At 33.2% G+C, this 19224-nt stretch overlaps 1 protein-coding gene across 1 annotated transcript in view; it reads right to left on the reverse strand.

The window, feature by feature from the left end:
• The window catches only part of IGF2R (insulin like growth factor 2 receptor), a 135573-nt gene that overhangs the window by 40905 nt on the left and 75444 nt on the right, over positions 1-19224 (reverse strand). Inside the window, exons 13-21 of the mRNA XM_031937531.1 lie at positions 18681-18824; positions 17702-17839; positions 16602-16749; positions 15867-16044; positions 15122-15237; positions 13943-14111; positions 9892-10068; positions 6492-6590; positions 4376-4477 (exon numbers count right to left, since the gene is read on the reverse strand). Coding sequence (XP_031793391.1) covers positions 4376-4477; positions 6492-6590; positions 9892-10068; positions 13943-14111; positions 15122-15237; positions 15867-16044; positions 16602-16749; positions 17702-17839; positions 18681-18824 — 1271 coding nt within the window. The remainder of the gene's footprint in view (positions 1-4375; positions 4478-6491; positions 6591-9891; positions 10069-13942; positions 14112-15121; positions 15238-15866; positions 16045-16601; positions 16750-17701; positions 17840-18680; positions 18825-19224) is intronic.

Here is a 19224-nt window from a genome sequence, read left to right on the forward strand (position 1 = left end):
AAGAAGAATATTTTAAGGATTTCATCATCTTAGGAAATACTTCTTCCACTTGGACTCTGCAATGGACATCTTCCAAGACAATAGCAAATATATCTGGTTGCATTCTACAATGCCCTAGAAACATCTTCACTCTGGAAGCTCACACCATCCTTGATTTCATACAAATATCCCCAGCCCCTGTGGCTTGGTTCCCCTTTGATGGCTAGTTCTTCCCAGAACCACCATTTGAAGGAGGTGATTCATATCAACCATGTCTTCAATTCTCTCTAGGCCACATTCTTAACACTGGATTTTCTCTACCATATCTCAGAAACCTCTTCCTACTGGAAAATCACTCTAGCTGTAGACTTCACAAAATACAGGTATTCTCTGCCCTACAGTTTCTGTCTTTGATGGGCAGAAGGGAGAAAGAGGAAGGGAAAACAGAAGGGCTCCTTTGAATCTTCATTTAAAGGAGGAAGAGGATGGCTATGTCTTCAGTCCTTTCCAAGTTCCATCTTCCCTACCCTTTTTGTTTTTCATCTTTTTTGTTGTCTTCTTTCATTAGAATGTAAGCTCCTTTGTGAATGGATACAACCATTCTAGAGAGCAATTTGAAACTATGTCCAAAGGGTTATCAAACTGTGTGTACCCTTTGATCCAGCAGTGTTTCTAATGGGCCTATATCCTAAAGAAATCTTAAAGGAGGGAAAGGGACCCACATGTGCAAAAATGTTTGTGGCAGCCCTCTTTGTAGTGGCCAGAAACTGGAAACTGAGTGAATGCCCATCAGTGGGGAGAATAGCTGAATAGGTTATGGTATATGAATGCTATGTAATATTATTGGTCTGTAACAATGACAAGCAAGCTTATTTCAGAAAAGCCTGGAAAGATGTACATGAACTGATGCCGAGTGAGGTGAGCAGAACCAAAACACTATACACACTAACAATGTGATTATGTGATGATTAGCTATGATAGATTTAGCTCTTTACAGCAATACCATGATCCAAAATAATTCCAATTAGAAATTGGGATGGAAAATGCCATCCATATCCAGACAGAGAATATGGAAACTGAATGTGGATTGAAGTATAATATTTTCACCTTTTTTATTTGTTTGTTTGCTTTTTCGGTTTCATAGATTTTTTTTCCCCTTTTGATCCGATTTTTCTTGCACAACATGACAAATACAGAAATTTTTTCAAAAGCATTGTTCATCACTGGGAAATGATTTCTTCCTGGGTTATTTTTACCTTCTGAATCCAATTCTTCCTGTGCAATGAGAACTGTTCAGTTCTGCACACATATATTGTATCTAGGATATACTGTGACACATTTAACATGTATAGGACTACTTGCCATCTGGGGGAGAGGGTGGAGGGATGGAGGGGAAAAGTCGGAGCAGAAGTGAATGTAAGGGATAATGTTGTAAAAAATTACCCAGGCATGGGTTTTGTCAATAAAAAGTTATAATTATGAAAAAAATAAAAATAGAAACATGAAAAAAAAAAAGTATTGTTCATGTATAAGCTATATTAGCCTATCTGCTATCTTGGAGAAAGGGTAGATAGAAGAGGAAGAAAAATTTCGAACACAAAAGTCTTACAAAAATGAATGTTCAAAACTATTTTACATGTATTTGGAAAAATAAAATTGAGAAAAAAATAAAGCTAATTACCTGTTCACAAAATAAAAAGGGTCTGTCTTTTTGCTTATGTTTATATTTCCAGAGTTTAGCATACTACCTGACATATAGTACGCATTTAACAATTGTTTATTGACTTGACATATCTTTTGAAGAAAGATCAACAGGAACTAAACATTAAACAAAATCAATCACTTCTTTGACTTGTATAAAAGAGATCTTTGTGCCTCCCTATTCAATAGTGATTTAAAATTTTATGATATGAAAAGATACCTCGCCTCACACCTTTGCAGAAGTAGGAGATTCATAGGTGTCAAACATTACATGTAATTTCAGGGTGGGTTATTTTTTTCACTATATTGATCAGTTTTGCTGATTTTTTTTTTTTTTGTCTCTTCTGGCTGTTTCTTTTTTTTCTTTTAAAAATATTACTTTTCATAGGAGATGACCCTCTTGAAAGGGTTAAAGAGAAGAAATGTAGAGGGGACAATTTAGGGGATATAAAAACATGATATCAATACATTTTATTTAAAGAATTAATAAAACCATTGGTTCAACCAAAGAAAAGGGAAAAAAATACATTAAAGTTGTTTCCTTTCCTTAACAAATTACCAGGCTTCAGGAATACTGATTTAAAACGAAAGTTTTTAACCTGGGTTCATGGTTTCTGTAAATTTTTAAAGAATAATTTCATAATTATTTCAATATAATCATTTTCCTTTGTAACCCTATGCATTGTTTTGTGCATTTAAAAAATATTATTCTAAGATGGAGTCCACATAAATAGGTCTTTCCTGAATATCTAAAAGGTCCAAAAGACAAAAAGGGTTAAGAACTACTCTTAAAAGTCATAAGTACTCTATTACATTCTAAAAACTTCCATTTGTCCAAAAGATACTCTTTCCTGTGTCTTAATCCAGGTTGTGCTTTCTAACACAATAATCTTCATTAGTATCTAATCCCTTTTTCTCTAATTCTATTGGCAACCAAGGAATATAAGCAGTGACCTTTCACCTCAGAATTTCTCCATTTGTTAAACTGTCTTATTCACAGTCCAAATGCCTTGAAAAGTCTTCCACATTAACCACTATGTTCCTTGTTCAGAGGGGACTGTGGCAAACACAGCTTTAGTTGGAAACTCCAGAATGGTGATCCCCTTAGGCACTCATTATTTCACAAGCTTGTCCTTAAACTGTTCCCCTCTGTTCCCCTTTCTCACTCGGTATAGTAATGGCATGCTTATTTTGCTTCAGATTTTTATTAAACCATCTTATCAAATAAGAAAAGTTCACTTATTTTCAAACAGAAACTTCTCTCTTCTGGACATCTGGTTTTGCTAGCAAGAAATCCACATGTGGGTGGTTATTTTTCCCCTTTTAATTAAATGCCAGTTTCCAATGGAAATATAAATAAACCTTGATCTTTTTTTCCAGTTATAACATCATGCACATACATTTGGGAAGTATGTTCAGAAGATTCTATGGCACATAATCAAGCAGGGTGTTTCCTTTTTCTCCTTAATTGAGTAACATAATTACTATTTCCTTTGGACTCCACAGTTTCTCAATAACAGAACACTGGCTCATACATAAATATACTAAAAGACAAACTTTGTAAATGAAAGATGTAAAAGGCAAGACTAGGTCTCCCTATCTCACCCAGACTTGAAGTGAAATGGCTATTTTTAGGTCCACTCCCACTACTAATTAGCACAGCAACTCTCACTTCTTCTTCCATTCTGACCCAGGACTTGGAGTGAAGAACACTAGAGTTTGCACCAAAAGGGTTAGAAAACTAGGCAAGTGCTTTGACCCAGCTATCCTACTACTAGTAGATCTGCATCCCAAAGAGATTAAGGAAAAGGGAAAGGGATCTATTTGTACAAAATATATTTATAATAACTCTTTTTGTGGTAGCAAAAACATTGAACTTGAGAGGAAGTCCACTAATTGCTGAATGGCTGAACAAGTTTATGATATATGATTGTGAGGGAATACTACTGTGGGAAAAGAAATGATGATTTCAGAAAAATCAGGACTTACATGAACTGATAAAGAGTGAAGTAAATAGAACCAGGAGATTATATAGTGGTAGCAACATTGTAGGAATGATCTAAGTATGAAAGATTTAACTACTCTAATCAAGATAATAATCTAATATAACTCCAAAGGACACATTTCGAGAGAGAAGATGTACTCTGAATACAAATTGAAAAACATGCTTTGCTTTGCTTTTCTTTTTTTTTTGGTTTTGCATGTAAATGTTTTCTTTGGCAATGTAGCTAATAAGGAAATAGGTTTTGCATGACCTCACATGTATAATGAATATTAAACTGTTGTTTGCATTCTCAAGGGATTGGGAAGGGGCAGAAGGAGAGAAATAATTTAGAATTCTGGAATTTTTTAAATGAATGTCAAATGTTTATATGTAATTGGAAAATATTTAATGAAATAAATTAAAATACATCTTTTTGAGGGGGAAAAAAAGGAAGGAGGAAGACAAGATTTAAGTTCAAATTTGGTCTCACATATTCACTGTCTGTGAGACCTAAGCAAGTCACTTGACTGCTCTTTATCTCAGTTTTCTCATCTGTAAAATAGCATCTACCTCTCATAGTTGTGAGTTATTAAATGAGATAATACCCATAAGTGCTTTGTAAAAGTAAAATATTACATAAATGTTAGCTATTATCATTTTAAAACAATTCAATAATTCATAATCAGAAGAATTGATGAGCATAACTCTTACCATAAAAGACTTTCCAACACCAGAGACTATATATCCATCTGATTTAGTTAATGGATCAAAATTAAACACAAATCCACTGTTTGGATCCCTTACAGAGCAGGCCTTAAAAAAAAAAAAAAGAGAGAGAGAGACAGATAAACACATGCATGCAAAAATTCCATAGAAACAAATTACTAATTCCCTTGGAAAGAATTTCTCATCAACATATTATAAAACTTTTTTATTTCCTCACAATCAGTATTGAAGCAAGTCAATAGTTGGCAGGAAGGAAGTTAACTTTAAAAATCACAATAGAGTACAAAATAAATTTGTCACTAAGGCATGTTCAGCATGGGAACTGACATCTACTACTCCCTGACATCTCAATGATATCCAAAGAGTATTCTTATACTCCCTTCAGTAACAATCCTAAGTACATAGGTTTCTATTGACAATACACTACAGGGTTAGCATATTTATGTGATCCAATGGTTTATTACCAAATGCCTACAGAAAAGCATATGGGATATATTATATGGAAAGAAAGTTGGTTTTTTAACAAAAAAGTATCCATAAATTATTTTTCCAATAAATTTTTAACAAATCTTATGTCTAATATCTTCCTTAACCCTTCTATAACTTAACCCATGCCCAAAATATTACATTCCAAAAGATGAAGCTAACTAAGTTCTTTGACTTCTTGGTCTCCAGGTTTATGGTTCACTACACTTTCCTCACCACATGCAGGCCCTGTCAGAAATCAGTAACTGAATAAGAGCCATGTAAATTGTACTCTATCTTAACTAGCCAACAAAGAATTCAGATTTTTCCTTTCTAGCTTCCAGTTTACTTGACACAGTACCAAGCTCCTGGAAAATAAACCTCTGAGATGTGAGCAATGGAGCTCTGGATTTAGGTTGGGCAATATTTATCAGCTGGATCAAAGAAGACAAGGTAGAGAAAACATGAACAACTCTAGAACTGTCATGTCTGACCCATTCAAAAAGTTTTATCCATTTCCTTGTCTAGCTAAAACCAAACAATTTCCAATGGTTGCTTTAAGGCAGATAACAGAATACTCTCTACTCACAGGAACATGGATACTGCAAAAGTTTAGACACTATGGCATATCATACAAAGTTAAACATGGGGTGGGCATAATGGGATTCCAATTTTAGAGCAAGGGAGATATTCTGGAAATCAAGCCACAAAAGGTCAAGAAAAAGATCATAGGACTTAATATATATATTATCACTAAACTGATTTCCTCTATGAATCAAATTTCATGTTTTCAATACTTATGATTCTGGGTCTAAGAATATCTCCAGTAATTTTAGTACATTGCCACTTAGTGTTGGGTAGTGCAGGTAAGGATGGTTTTCTTAAATTCAAAACAGCAGCTTTGTGTCCCACTTTTATGTCAAATATTTAATTATAAATCTTCAAATCATAGTTTTGTGATAAAACACATCTTTTTGTTAATTAAGTCTTGGGCTACTAATTTAAAACAATGTTATAAAAAATAATTCTGAGGATATATGAGTATCTTTTATTTACTAATTTTTGATTGCCCCTAAAATATTAATACTAAATTAAAATTCAGGGTGAATTTTTAAAAGAAATGAATTTATTAACTTCCCAAAGATAACAATTTTAAAACTGCTTACTGCTACTTAAAAGACATCATCTGCCTCCTTATAAATGCAACTGCATTTTCTAATCACAAGTTTTCCTGCCCCTTTTTCACATGCTTCCACAATGATTTTCCACCCTTTTTTCCTTTTTTTCAGGCATTTAGCTGAAGGAACAAAATAGGGCTTGAAGCCCTAAGTTTATCTTCCATCTTATTGACCCCTTTTAGTTCTATAAACTTGTGTGTGTGTGTGTGTGTGTGTGTGTGTGTGTATTCAACATATACTCAATAAACTGAACAAGAATTCTTATCATTGACTACTGATCCACTTCTGGAGGCAGACTACCTGATTGACTTCATCTGCCTATAATGATTTAATTTACTGATTACAAATCAGACAGAATTAAAAACTTCTATTAAAAAAAAAAAAACTAGCTTTATCACAAATGTTGCAACTATTTCTTTCTTTTCCATATTCTGATTTAAGGTAGAGAAAACACTCACCTGATTTTCATCAGTTGTTTTAATTGGACAGGCAGCTTCTGTATTCCACAAGAAAGTGGCAGTGCATTCCCGCATAATAGAAAATACTGGGTGGGTGTTCTGAGAAATCAAATCCAAGACAACAGAAAACATAAAGACTGGATAAGAGACACTGAACAGTGCTAGTCTCGATCCCTTAGACTATAAACAAGGCATTAGAAAAGTCCCTTTTCTTGTTTGGATTTTACTTTTCCCTCTTTAAAAAAAAAAAAAAAAAGGAAAATGCCATCCCCAGTCTTCCCCATAGGATTACATAAGAATCAAATGAAATCATAAATGCTTTAAAAATACAAGATGCTATATGTCAACAGGCCTAGATGCAAGTACCTAGATGGAAGGAACTATTGATGGTTTTGTCTGTCTCCACTGTATGTGGCACAGCAGTGCACACAGTCAATGTGTGGTAAATTCTCACTGAATCAAACTGAAGCATAAGGAAATAGATGAAATTTTAGATGACAGATTCTTAGATTTACCTCCTTCCTGCAGGTATTGTTCAACTAATATATAATATTTACCTGCTTGTACTTTTGTAATTTGACAAGAGAAGTAAAAATAAAAGATTCAAAAGGTGTTAGCCAATTAACAAATACAGACTAAACTCCTCCTATGTACCAGAGGCTGGGAACACAGATTAAAAAAACAAAGGGAAAAACCAATGATCTCAAGCTCATGAACATGAACCTTATATTCTAATAGGGGGACGGAGGGGAGACAATGGATGTGTACATATCCAAGTTAATAGAAAATAAATACAAGATTTAGAAGTAAAATGGAAATTAAGACTTTATGTAGTCCAACCCTATCATTCTACAGATCAGGAAATTATACAAATGGAAGTCAAAGAGACTTGCCCAGACAGCAAGTAACAGGGCTTGCTGTTCAACAGACTTAAACCAGAATATACTTATTCCAAATGAAGTGCTATTTCCACTATTAAATATCATCATTTTTGTTTGGTGGTACAGGTGTAAGAGTCAAGAGTATAAATAATCCCAGAAATAAGAGGGGCAAGTAGCTATATAAACTCCTATATGATTACAGGTGAAAGTAAAAGACAAATGGGTTTCCTTATACACAGGATAAATAAAATAAAAGGGCCTTCTTTATTGTAGTTCTTTCATGTTGTACGTATAAGAGAAAGAACAGCCCACATGCCAATCTAATGAATGGGTTTTACCTTTCCCTTCTGTAATACACAATTGAGCATCAAGGAAATAAAACCTACAAAAAAGGTATTTGGCTTAAAATCAAAAATATACTTTTGATTTTCCTATGGAAAGCCCAATGAGTATTTTAGTATAACTTAATATTATACTGTTGAATCACGACTGAATTTTTATTTTGAAATAACTTAAGACAGAGCTCAAACATAAATTTTTATTTTATTTTCTTATGAAAATCAAAATTACTAGTTTATCAAATATCTCTGATTTTAACTTATCTAAAGATTTAATTAATGGAAATCATTTCTGGACTAATCATGAATCAAAATATTTTATCCTTGGGAAAGGATAAAGGGAAAATCTCAGATCATGTACCAAATTCTTTGGGTTGTATAGTTTCTATCATTTTACAGATGAAGAAATTGAAACTTATAAGTAACTTGCCCACCGAAATTGTGGAATCTTAAAAAAAATTACCAAGAATTTCTTTTTATGTAAAATAAGGGTTGAACTAAAAGAGCTCACTAGCTCCAACATTCTGTTTTTACAATTCTGAAACTAAGCTTTAATGATCAGCATGCAGCAATAACAATAAAGGCCTTAATTTTTTTTATTAAAAATTTGCTGAATCTTTACAGTTACATAAGAATTTTTGTTGAGCGTTCCATGTAAATATGCTGCATATATGATACATACCAGAGCCTTCTATAGAACATGAATGATGTTCTTATAGAAGAAAATTTGAAATTTAAATCTTTTAAGTTAGTTGTTCCTCTCAGATAAGCTCTCGTAATCCAATGAGTTTTCTCTTCTCACCTTTTCTACATTTCAACCTTCATCCCTTTTATCACCACCCCTTATTCTCTTTCCTATTACCCCAGACTTTTAAAAGGTGATAAGATCACCCTTTTTCTCCCAAAGATCAACCTATCCACATTATTTGTGCCCTTGCATCAAACTGCTTCCATCATCACATCTTACTTCCCCTAGTCTTTGATCTTTTCCTATCTACTGGTTCCTTCCATGATGCCTACAAAAATATGCAAGTCTCCCTCCATCCCACCCAGCCCCCCCAAAAAAAACCCTCAAGAGACTCTACAATCTCCTCAAGCTATCATTCTATAACTCACTTCTCCTACATTCAGAAAAGACTATCTAACTTCCATCCTACATCATAATTCAGTACTTTTTGTAATTTGCATTGTAATTGTCACAGTATCTTGATACAGTTGACTGGGCTTCTCTTCTTAGATATTCTGTTCTATATAGCTTCATGAAATTTTGTTTTCCTACCCATTTGTTCCTCTTTTCAGTCACCTTTGCTGGTTTAACATTCTTATCACCACACACCTGCTGATTATGGGTAAGATGTATATTGATGTACATTTACTTTCTACATATTCTCTTACTTGGTGACTTCATTAACTTCCAGAATCAATCTGTCATCTCTGTGCTGAGGATTCCCAGATATGTGTATATATACATGCAAATGTACATTAAGTGCACACACACACATATATATACATTTAAAAATCAAGTTCCAGTCTTTCCTGTCCTCCAGTTCAATTTCATCAACTGCTTATTAAATGTTTCAAATTGGACGATCTAACCTATGCTCCCACCAAAATGACATTTCATCTCCCATCATCATGTCATTGGATGTCCAAGAAGCTTAAAATACATTCCCTTCTTACTTTCATCTCTTATTACCTCTTATTTCCCCCAAAATTTTGTTCCACATAAAACCTGCCCTAGACTCTTCTCCCAACAGTTAGCGCACTCCCCCCATGTGTGTATGTGCGCGCATGTGTATATATATATATATATATATATATATATATATATATACACACACACACATATACACACCTTGTCTTTATTCAATATAATACCTATGTATCATCTTTCCCAAAAGAAAGTAGGTTCTTTGAAGGGAGGGGTAATTTTTTTGTCTCTGTATTTCCAGGGTCTAGAACACAGTAAATACTAAATGCAAAGACTGCTTTTAGACATCTTTAAAGATAATTACCCTAATTTTTCTACTTACTAGTCCCACAGTAACTTTGAGTAGGAAAATTAAACTCTCACGGTCTTAAGTTTCATATGCATAATATAGCAATTGAGTGACTACAGTATTGCAGCTTTGCTTTTTAAACTACTAATAAAAAAATCATTAACAATTCATTATATCTTACCAGACTTCCTCTAGAACAGATAAGATGGATTCTTGTGGAATACGTAGTTTCTCCTTCACTATTTAAACATAAAGAACCATTCACATACTCTAAAATGAGGCTACCACTGCCATCAATTATAGGACCCGTTTTTGCAACGCCCAAGTTGCTGATTGCCACTGTTTCAGAAAATGAATCCTAGGAACAAAACAAAAAGCTTTGTTAAGTTTTTCTTCACACACACACACACACACAAAAAAAAACATACCCCACACGACCAAATCTAATTCATCAGTAATACTATAGAACAATCTTTTGAAAATTACAACAAAGTTTTCCATAAGAGGGGAGAGTGTACTTTGACAAAAAGAAAGGAATTAAGATATTCCTTCAAAGGAAACCGGTGAGCAGGGCAATGTACATGTTAATTCATCAAATGAAAGAAGGTAATAAATATAAAATAAAATTTTGTATCAACATTCACTAGTGAAATGGCCTCTAATTCTTTTTCTTCTTTCTGATTTGGGTACTGGTTTCATAAGAATATGAATAATTAATGGTTGTTTTTGTGTCCTACATATCTCACACTGAAAAAGGATCATTAAGGTTTTCAGTAATTATCATGTTAACCTTATGCACACATTTTTATGAATATTAGTCATTCATTTTTTGGGAGGATCTTTAAATATAATGCAGTTTCTGTCATTTTACTCATTATCTGAAGTCAGATTTTAACTTCTGTTTTTTGGAAACAGTAACAAAAAAAGTTCCAGCTCATTTTCATTCCTTTTTTTTTTTTTTAACCTACTTCTTATGTGAAACAAATAGTTGAAATTAGTTTTGTTAGTCCTTTCTGCTACTCCCCTTTATTCAGATTTAAAATTATTCCATGACATTCTATTTGCAAGTCCTTACAAAGTAAGACTTATCTCAGATTCACTAAATATACTTACTCTTAGTTTTCCCATTCTGTACGTAAATACTGTTCAGAATACTCCCTGGTTCATTTCCATTCAAACTCGTATCCCTTTCAAAAGTATTCATTTAATTCATCTCCTTCAACATTCCTTTCCTGTTTCTAGTTACAATGAAATCTAACCTTCTATTTATGGGTTTTCTGATTAAATATTCTTTCTTTACTTTATGTTACTTATACAAGGTGGGGCATCTAAAAAACAAAAGCCTTCTTTATCCAACCCAAACATACATACATACATACATACACACACATATACATACATACATACACACAGTATATTTACAAACCTATTCAAGACTCTCATAATTTTTCTCATTTTTTTTAAGGTTTTACAAGGAAATTTCTCCCCACCAACATAAAAATTTTAATGGAGTAGTGTGTCATGTTAAAAATTCCTTTGTGAAGCCTGTGTAAACAGGGGCCCCCAATCATTTTTCTTTCCCTTTCCAATCACCACCTACCTAAGCCAAGATCATATATTTTATCTCTCAGCCTATGTGCCTCTTTTTACCCACCCTCTGTACTAGAAGCTCTCAGAAGTCCAGCCAATCCTCCCCTTCTACTCCCATCCCAGAACTGTATCTCAAGAAACACAACGTTTCCTTAAGAAAAACTTTCCTAAAATACCTATTTCTCCCAAATGGGACATATTTCAAGTCCCCATTGTGCCACACACCCCTAAAATTCCAAGAACATAGATCCTAACACCTTCAGATTGTTTTTAGCTTTTTCCCCATTCCTACACAATTATCTTTTCCTTACATTCTCTCCTCATTTTCCCACTCTCTCTCACATATTTTTCTTTCAGGATCCTTTTGACCCTGGATATTCTTTCGGGGTCTCCAACAATCCAAGATTTGTTGTCTTCAAATAATAAATGAAGCCAACTCCTAGATCACTGACTTCAACTATTTCAGGGTTGCATGTAATCTCTGGGTTTCTCTTGAAGGAAAAACTTAAATTATTCCCTGTTAAATTTACTTCCACAGTTTCCTGAATGATAGTCAGTTTTTTTGTGTTGCCTTTTAAAAGATATATCATTATGTTTATCCAGACCAATCAACCTTAGGTTATCTCCATGGTTTCTTTCTCCAGGGTTAATCACTTTGGCTAATATAGAATATATGTATTCTTCCTATATTATCCTTTGATCCTGTTCTGTCAAGTTTTCTTCCATTCTATTATATTTCTGAATTCAAGATCTGCTATGTCCCTTTTCAGAGCCTCTATTATTTTTTTTTAAGAATAATGACTTGAAAATATTAAAACTTTATTTTGAAAAGATGAAGGTTGGAATGTTAATTTTATAACATCATGAAGAAGAGAAATAATATAAGGAGCTGCTTCATCAGACATCAGCATTCTAGAAGTAGAAACTATTTTTTTTAATTTTGGTTTTTTTTTGAATGATCAATATGATTTTATTTTATTTTATTTTATTAATAACTTTTTATTGACAGAACCTATGCCAGGGTAGTTTTTTTTACAACATTATCCCTTGCACTCACTTCTGTTCTGATTTTTCCCCTCCCTCCCTCCGCCCTCTCCCCAAAGATGGCAAGCAGTCCTATACATGTTAAATAGATTGCAGTGGATCTTGGATATAATATATGTGTGCAGAACCGAACAGTTTTCTTGTTGCAGAGCCTCTATTATAAAGAGATTTTTCTGCGTTAAGTTCTAAATTGATTTTCATTTGTTCTTTTATATCTTGAATGTTCTGATTCTCACCCCAATTTCGATCCTTAGTTTCTTCTTTTAATAATTCTGTTTATTTCTTGTATAAATCATGTTAGAATTTCTAGTTACAACCTTATTATCATGAGGGGAGACAGGAGAGGAACAAGAAGAATCTACAGATATGACTGCCTTATGTCCTTTTTATCTAGGATTTGAAATGCTATTTCTTATTTTGTCATATTTATTCATTATTGTCCTCTCTTCTGAACTACTTTAATCTATCTGATCCACTACATTTGGTTGGTTGCAATAACTTCCTCTTATTAAAGGTGGGGAGGGCTCACCAGGGATGGGGAAAAGATTAGTTAGATCACTGTATAAGGGAAACACCCAAGGGAAAAACTGCTGCAACTGAGATTATGTCCCACCTTTTCCTTAGCCTTCTCAGAAGCCCCTTTCTATTCTATATTATATACTATCTAAATGGCTCTATACTGCTGAACTTTTCATAGTTCATCCACCCAGAACACTAGGACTGGGCAAGTTCAATGCTCTCTCCTTAGTATGGATAAGGGGACAAGAGAAAATTCCAACAAGACAGGAGAGATGGTGCTACAACTACACAAAGCTTCAAGTTCAAATGCAGTAGTAGTAATAGTCTGTGGGAAAACACATTGATCAGATGTCTTGTTTTGTTTTTCCTAGAAGGAATTATATTATGTAAAAGTGTCTCCCTCCTTTCTCTTGCCATTTATTTTTTTTTTTTATCTTTCATGCTATGAAGTGGTGACAAGAACTAGGCTTAGAGTTAGTCTTTCATGCTATACCCTGCTGGACATTCCTCCTTCTTTAAACAACCTTCAAACTGCCACATAAAGAAAGCCAAGAAAAGTAAATCGCAAAGGATCTATAAAAAACTTTTTATAGGAGCACAAATGTATCTTTTACAGGAGCACAAATGTATCTTTCATTCAAGAATTAGCATATTCAAGCACAACTATGGAAATATGCAGAAGTTTTTCCAGTATCTGAATTCATTTACTACTAAATTGCTAGTGTCCTTAAAAAGCAATTATCTAAATTTCAGATTTTTTAAATAATCCAAAAGCAAGATTTTCTTGATGATACTGAAGTAACTTCACATATTTCAGAAAAATAAGTCATTGAATTAGAATTACTAATTACCTCCATTCCTTCAAAAATAAAGTCACTAACATTATAACTTTTTAATTTAATTTTTTAACATTTTAAATAGGAAAAATGTAAATAAAATCTCATCAGCCAGCAAGCTGATCTAATTCAAAGTTTATGCCTATAACTTGTGACTAAGTTATTATATTCATATTTACAGTGAAGCTAAAATTACTAGAATAAGTTAAAGAAATAAAATAGCCACTAGAGTACAAGGCTTACTTGTTCCTTTTCATATTTCATCTGACAAGCTGAAGCATTTCGATCACAGCCAGGAATTGGGTTCAAAGGTCGACAAATATTTATATAGTATTTCTTCCACGTGCTATGTTCTCCCGAGTTGTCCATTGCATACCAATTTCTGCCACTACTATCTTCAGACTTTGCTAAACTAAAATTTAAAAATAAAACACTTCTTTAAATAACATGTAACATGTAATTAAAATAAACAAGAAAAAATATGCCCAATTTCAGAAAGTCCCCTATCAAAATTAGTAAAATTGGATTAATTATATGCTATTTTGTTAACTATTGATTCCTACCATTACAAATAACTATTTTTTATTTAAAAGTTTCATAAGGATATAGTGAATGTAGGAAAACCAACTAACCTGAAAAATACACAAAAAATCATCATGTATGTCAAATCTATGGAGTTAATTCAATTAAAATCAGCAATTTATTAAGTATCAACTGTATATAATGAATAGAAGATTTTTTTAAGTTTAGGCCCTGTTCTGAAGATCACAATCTAATAGCAGAGAAGTGAAAGAGAAAAAGATACGTAGACAAATTACTTATTATGATACAAGGAAAAATGTGTTGAAAGCAAATAAAAGGTCTAGGCAAAACAATGAAAAAAAAAATGGCTGAGGGGAGATATCATATCTAGTTCAATGGGGAGAAATAAGGCATTAAAAGGGAAGCAGTTATACCCGAGTTGTTTCAGGAAGGAAAAACTTTACGCAGAGATAGGAAATGGATCCTTACACTGAATCTTCCTTATGACATTCAATGGCTATTAATATATCACTTCTCCTACCATATACCATACCTACGTATCATATAGTGAAAAAATAGAATCCTGGTCTTTGGAGTCAGGGAGGTCTGGATTCACATTTCACCCCAGACATTTAGTTAGATTATTCTGGAAAAGTTAATTTTAGCCTTATTATTTCTCAATTTCCTAAACTTTAAAAGTGAGGGGAATGTGTGATCTCAAGATCCTTCTATCTAAACTTTCAATCTTTTGATCCAAATCCCCATTTTGTTCACATACATCAAAATTTACTTTTGAACATCAACTCAGGTACATAATCATTCATTAATAATTTCTAAAAAAACAGGCACAGTCATCTGCACTCATTCCAGTGAACAATGGAAAGCCATGAACTCCCCTACCTGGATAAATCATACTGCTCCAGGGTATTGGGATCCGTCACCATACATTCCAGTGGTTCTTCTGGACATGCATAACTAGTATACCACCTAAAATTATAGGTGGAATTATCTTCCTCCTAAGAAACCATAATGGGGACAGAAAATGAAAAAAACATGAAAACTTCTCAGCGTGAAGCATGGCAAAAGCGAACATGACCAAGCTTCCTATTAACCTATAAAATAAGCAAAATTTGTTTTATTCTTAAATTATCACAAATTAAGCATGAATTCCAGGATTTTCTTCATATCATCATTGCTCAAAAAGAATGAGAACATAGGAGCCTGTTGTTTTATGCTATAAAATTCTGTAGCACCATACTTAGTATACTATACTAACACCATCTGGAGCTTAAGTGAAGGCATTCATGACACCAAACGATTTAGAAAATGAATAGTGCTAGTGTACTCTGGCAAAACTAAAAGAAGCAATTCAGATTCATAGCAGACAAGAATTTGGCCAGGAAACCAGACTAATAGCTCTACTTCTAAGAAAAACATCATGACAGCTTCCTGGATAAGTTTAGGGAAAAAATATACAGCAGTTAGCATCATAGGTTATGTATAAAGAACTTTGTGGTTCATACTTTCCGTACTATTCATGACATTTCCCTTTTAATTCAGAAATGTTATATCAACTTCATTAAACAATAGTCTTCCCCCTCTTTTAGTGTTATTTTATTTTTCATATAGAAGATGTTGTTCTTACCTGGTACTCTGGGACACCTACTCCAGCATCTCTATCACAAAGGAAAGTAATAAGTGTAGTTCGTGGTGTGCGTTTTTCATCATTATAAACTGTGCCACCTTTGTAGCTTAACTGAATCATCCCATCATAATATGAAAGGGCAGAACTATTCACTCCCAGATTCCAAGCTTTCCTTTGACTAAAAGAAAAGCACAAAGTCATCTCAAAAGAAAAAATTAAAAGCAATAATATTTTTGCCAAAAAAAAAAAATTTAATTATTCAACATATGATTCTCTTTAGGTAAAAGAATGCTTCCCAATAGTAAAGAACTATACATTAGGGGCACATTAGATACCTATACTGAGCTGCTGAGGTAGCTAAAGCAGAATTTCACTAATCATAATGATGATAATAGCCAACAGCTTACAATTATTATCAATTTTCTGGGTTTTTTCTTACCAAAACCCTATAAGGCGACAGTTTCAAGTCTTCACTCCAAGACCAGAATCTGAACCACACACTTCTACAAAGGTTTCTATTTGTAATACTAAAAAATAAATTATCAGAATATTTTAATTACCTCATCAGAGTTTCTTAATACAATCAAAACCATATTTTAAATATATGGTAAGCTTCAGTTTTTCCTAGGAGACTACAACCTGCTCTAAAATTTCTCCTGTTATATTTTGCAATACAAAATCTTTAAGAAGCATCAATTATTTAAAAACACATCGAACAGAACAGAAGCTACTTGCCTTTCTTCCACTTGGCATGCTCCTGAATTTGGCTGACAAACAGCTTGAGAGACAGCACCACAAACATTTATGTAGAATTTATATTTTTCTGTTTGAACCAAATAGTCCCCATTTTTCTTAGTCAAAGGTGATAAATCAAAAGAAAACCCTAAGTGTAAATAAAAAGACAAGATATATGTAATAATTAAAATAGATATTCCTTACTGTGTTCATTTTTATGCCCAGCTACCACCTATTTCAAAGAACTTATTTTACAGGCGAAATTTAAAACAAAGTAGTCATCAAAATGACAAATTTATGTGTTTGATGGGTTAATTTTTTCAATTAATGATGATATGAAATCATCACAAAGACTATATTCAATTGCTTTTCCTTGATCATCACTTTATTCATAGTAGGCTAGTAAATGAAAACAATTTATTAAGTGCTTACTATTTGGCAAGGATTATGCTTACTAAGTGCTTGAGATACAATTAAAATAAAGATACTCATTGCTTTCAAGAAGTATATTCTCTAACTGAGAAGGACAACCCTGCATAGGAGAGTTCAGCTGTAGGCAGATAGAAAAGGAATGGGAGTGCTTAAGATGCAAGAAAATGCCTGATCCACCAAAGCAGACCATCACGGTAGGCAGGCAAAGTAGATCTACTTACTAATCATAGTGGAGAAGAGATTCTCTCTCCATTAAAATGGGGATAAATTAACAGGCCAAGAAGGAAAGGCAGAAGGATGAATTGCTAGGAATATTGGGGGTAAACTCTAGGATAGGAAAAAGTTGGTTCCCATTTGGGTACTTCTTAAAATGAGCAAAAGCGAAGTTAGGTTTTATTAAAACTCTGTGTCTTAGAGTCAAGCCCTTATTTCTAACATCACAAAGACAAAAAGCCGCAATCATATAATTTAATTGGATTGCCAAAAGTCTAAAGCTTATATTTTAGAGTTTTAAAAGTAGTTTCAACTCAAATGTACTAACATGGATCAAAAGGGAGAATAACTATAAATATTCACTGTACAAAGCTAATTGAGAAAGTAAAAAGTGTTACATTACCGCAACTACAAGACAGCATTCACAATATTATGGATTCTGCTCGGATACATACCTGCCTGTGAATCAGTAACTCTGCAATTATCGCCTTCAGTCTTAGACAAAACACAGGCAGCAGCTGTATGCCACTCAAATTCATACAAACAGCCATTATCTCCGGAATTTCTCAAAACAGGAGCACTTTCTAGATCACCTACCAATAAAAAAATTTTTTAAACATAATAATCTCCATTGTCAAAAAGTTTCCTTTGTTGATCCTAATAAACCAGAATTACCTATCACCTACCTCCAAATAAGTTTAATAATCAAAATGATTTTTGCTCTTGTACTGATCAATTTACATTATTTTTTGTTTATTAAGTTATCTGGAAAATTCTCCAGAAGCTTTCTACTTCAAATGACAAGCTTTCGTTGCTTTAAGATGCATTAAAAGGGAATAACTATCAGGATAGCAATTAAAAGAGAAAACATACAAAATCCAAATGCTGAGCCCAATCAGAAAATTTAAAATCTGAAATGCCTAGTTTACAGACTTTTACTCTCAAATCTCAACAAGTGTGTATCACCTACTAAATGATATGCTAGATGTGGGATAAATTAAGACAAAATTGAAACAAATACTTCCTGTACTCAAGTACTTGAAATTCTAAAGACAGAGACCTTGATACTTAGGAGGAAGTCAAATATATGCAAAATAACTATAAAAAGGAAGTTGAGGGTATAGAAATCAGGAAAGGCTTTATGAATGATACAATTCCTGAGCTAAGCCACTGAAGCAACAGGTCAGAACTCTACACCAAACTTCTTGAACTGTGGTTTGTGACCATTAAGGTATCTTCTCACTGATTGTGGGGGTCATGAAATTATGACTTATTATCAATCAGCATTTAATTTGTATACCTATTTTATATACTTATAGGATACACAAAATCTCTTGGATGAAAAAGGGGTCACAAGTGGCTGACAATAAAAAATGAATGAAGGAAATATGTAAATTTTACAAAAGTCAAGGGAACTAATTAAAACATTTTTACCTGGCTTGCATGTAAGTGTTATGATAGTTGTGATTTTCTTGTTTGAGCCACAATTATCACCATCAGAATAAGAAATCTGAATATTTTCCTTATTCTTTATTGGAGAAGACATAAACTTGCCCAGATTTTTAAAACTTTGATCACCTGGGGAGAAAAAGGGGGAGAAGACCTGGTTAAGAACATATTAAACAAAATATTAAGTAAAAATTAAATAAAACATATTAATCAAATAGTTTAATAAATGTAAATAGAACATACTAGTGATATTCCCTAATAACTCAAAGTGTACCTTACCAGCAAAACTGGTAATTCTTTTGTGGTGAGGTGGTACCTTTGAGTAGTGATAGACCCAGAGTCAAGAAGACGGGAGTTCACAATCTCACCTTGGAAATTTATTATCTGTTATGATACTAAGCAAGAAACATCTTTTGTCAGCCTCACTTTCCTGGACTATGAAAGGGGGCAAATAATAGCACCCACCTTCCAGGATTACATGTAGTGAAATACTACCGATATAATACTGAGAAATACTGAGTAATAATAC

Source organism: Sarcophilus harrisii, chromosome 4 (genome assembly GCF_902635505.1).
Source record: "Sarcophilus harrisii chromosome 4, mSarHar1.11, whole genome shotgun sequence".
NCBI lineage: Eukaryota > Metazoa > Chordata > Mammalia > Dasyuromorphia > Dasyuridae > Sarcophilus > Sarcophilus harrisii.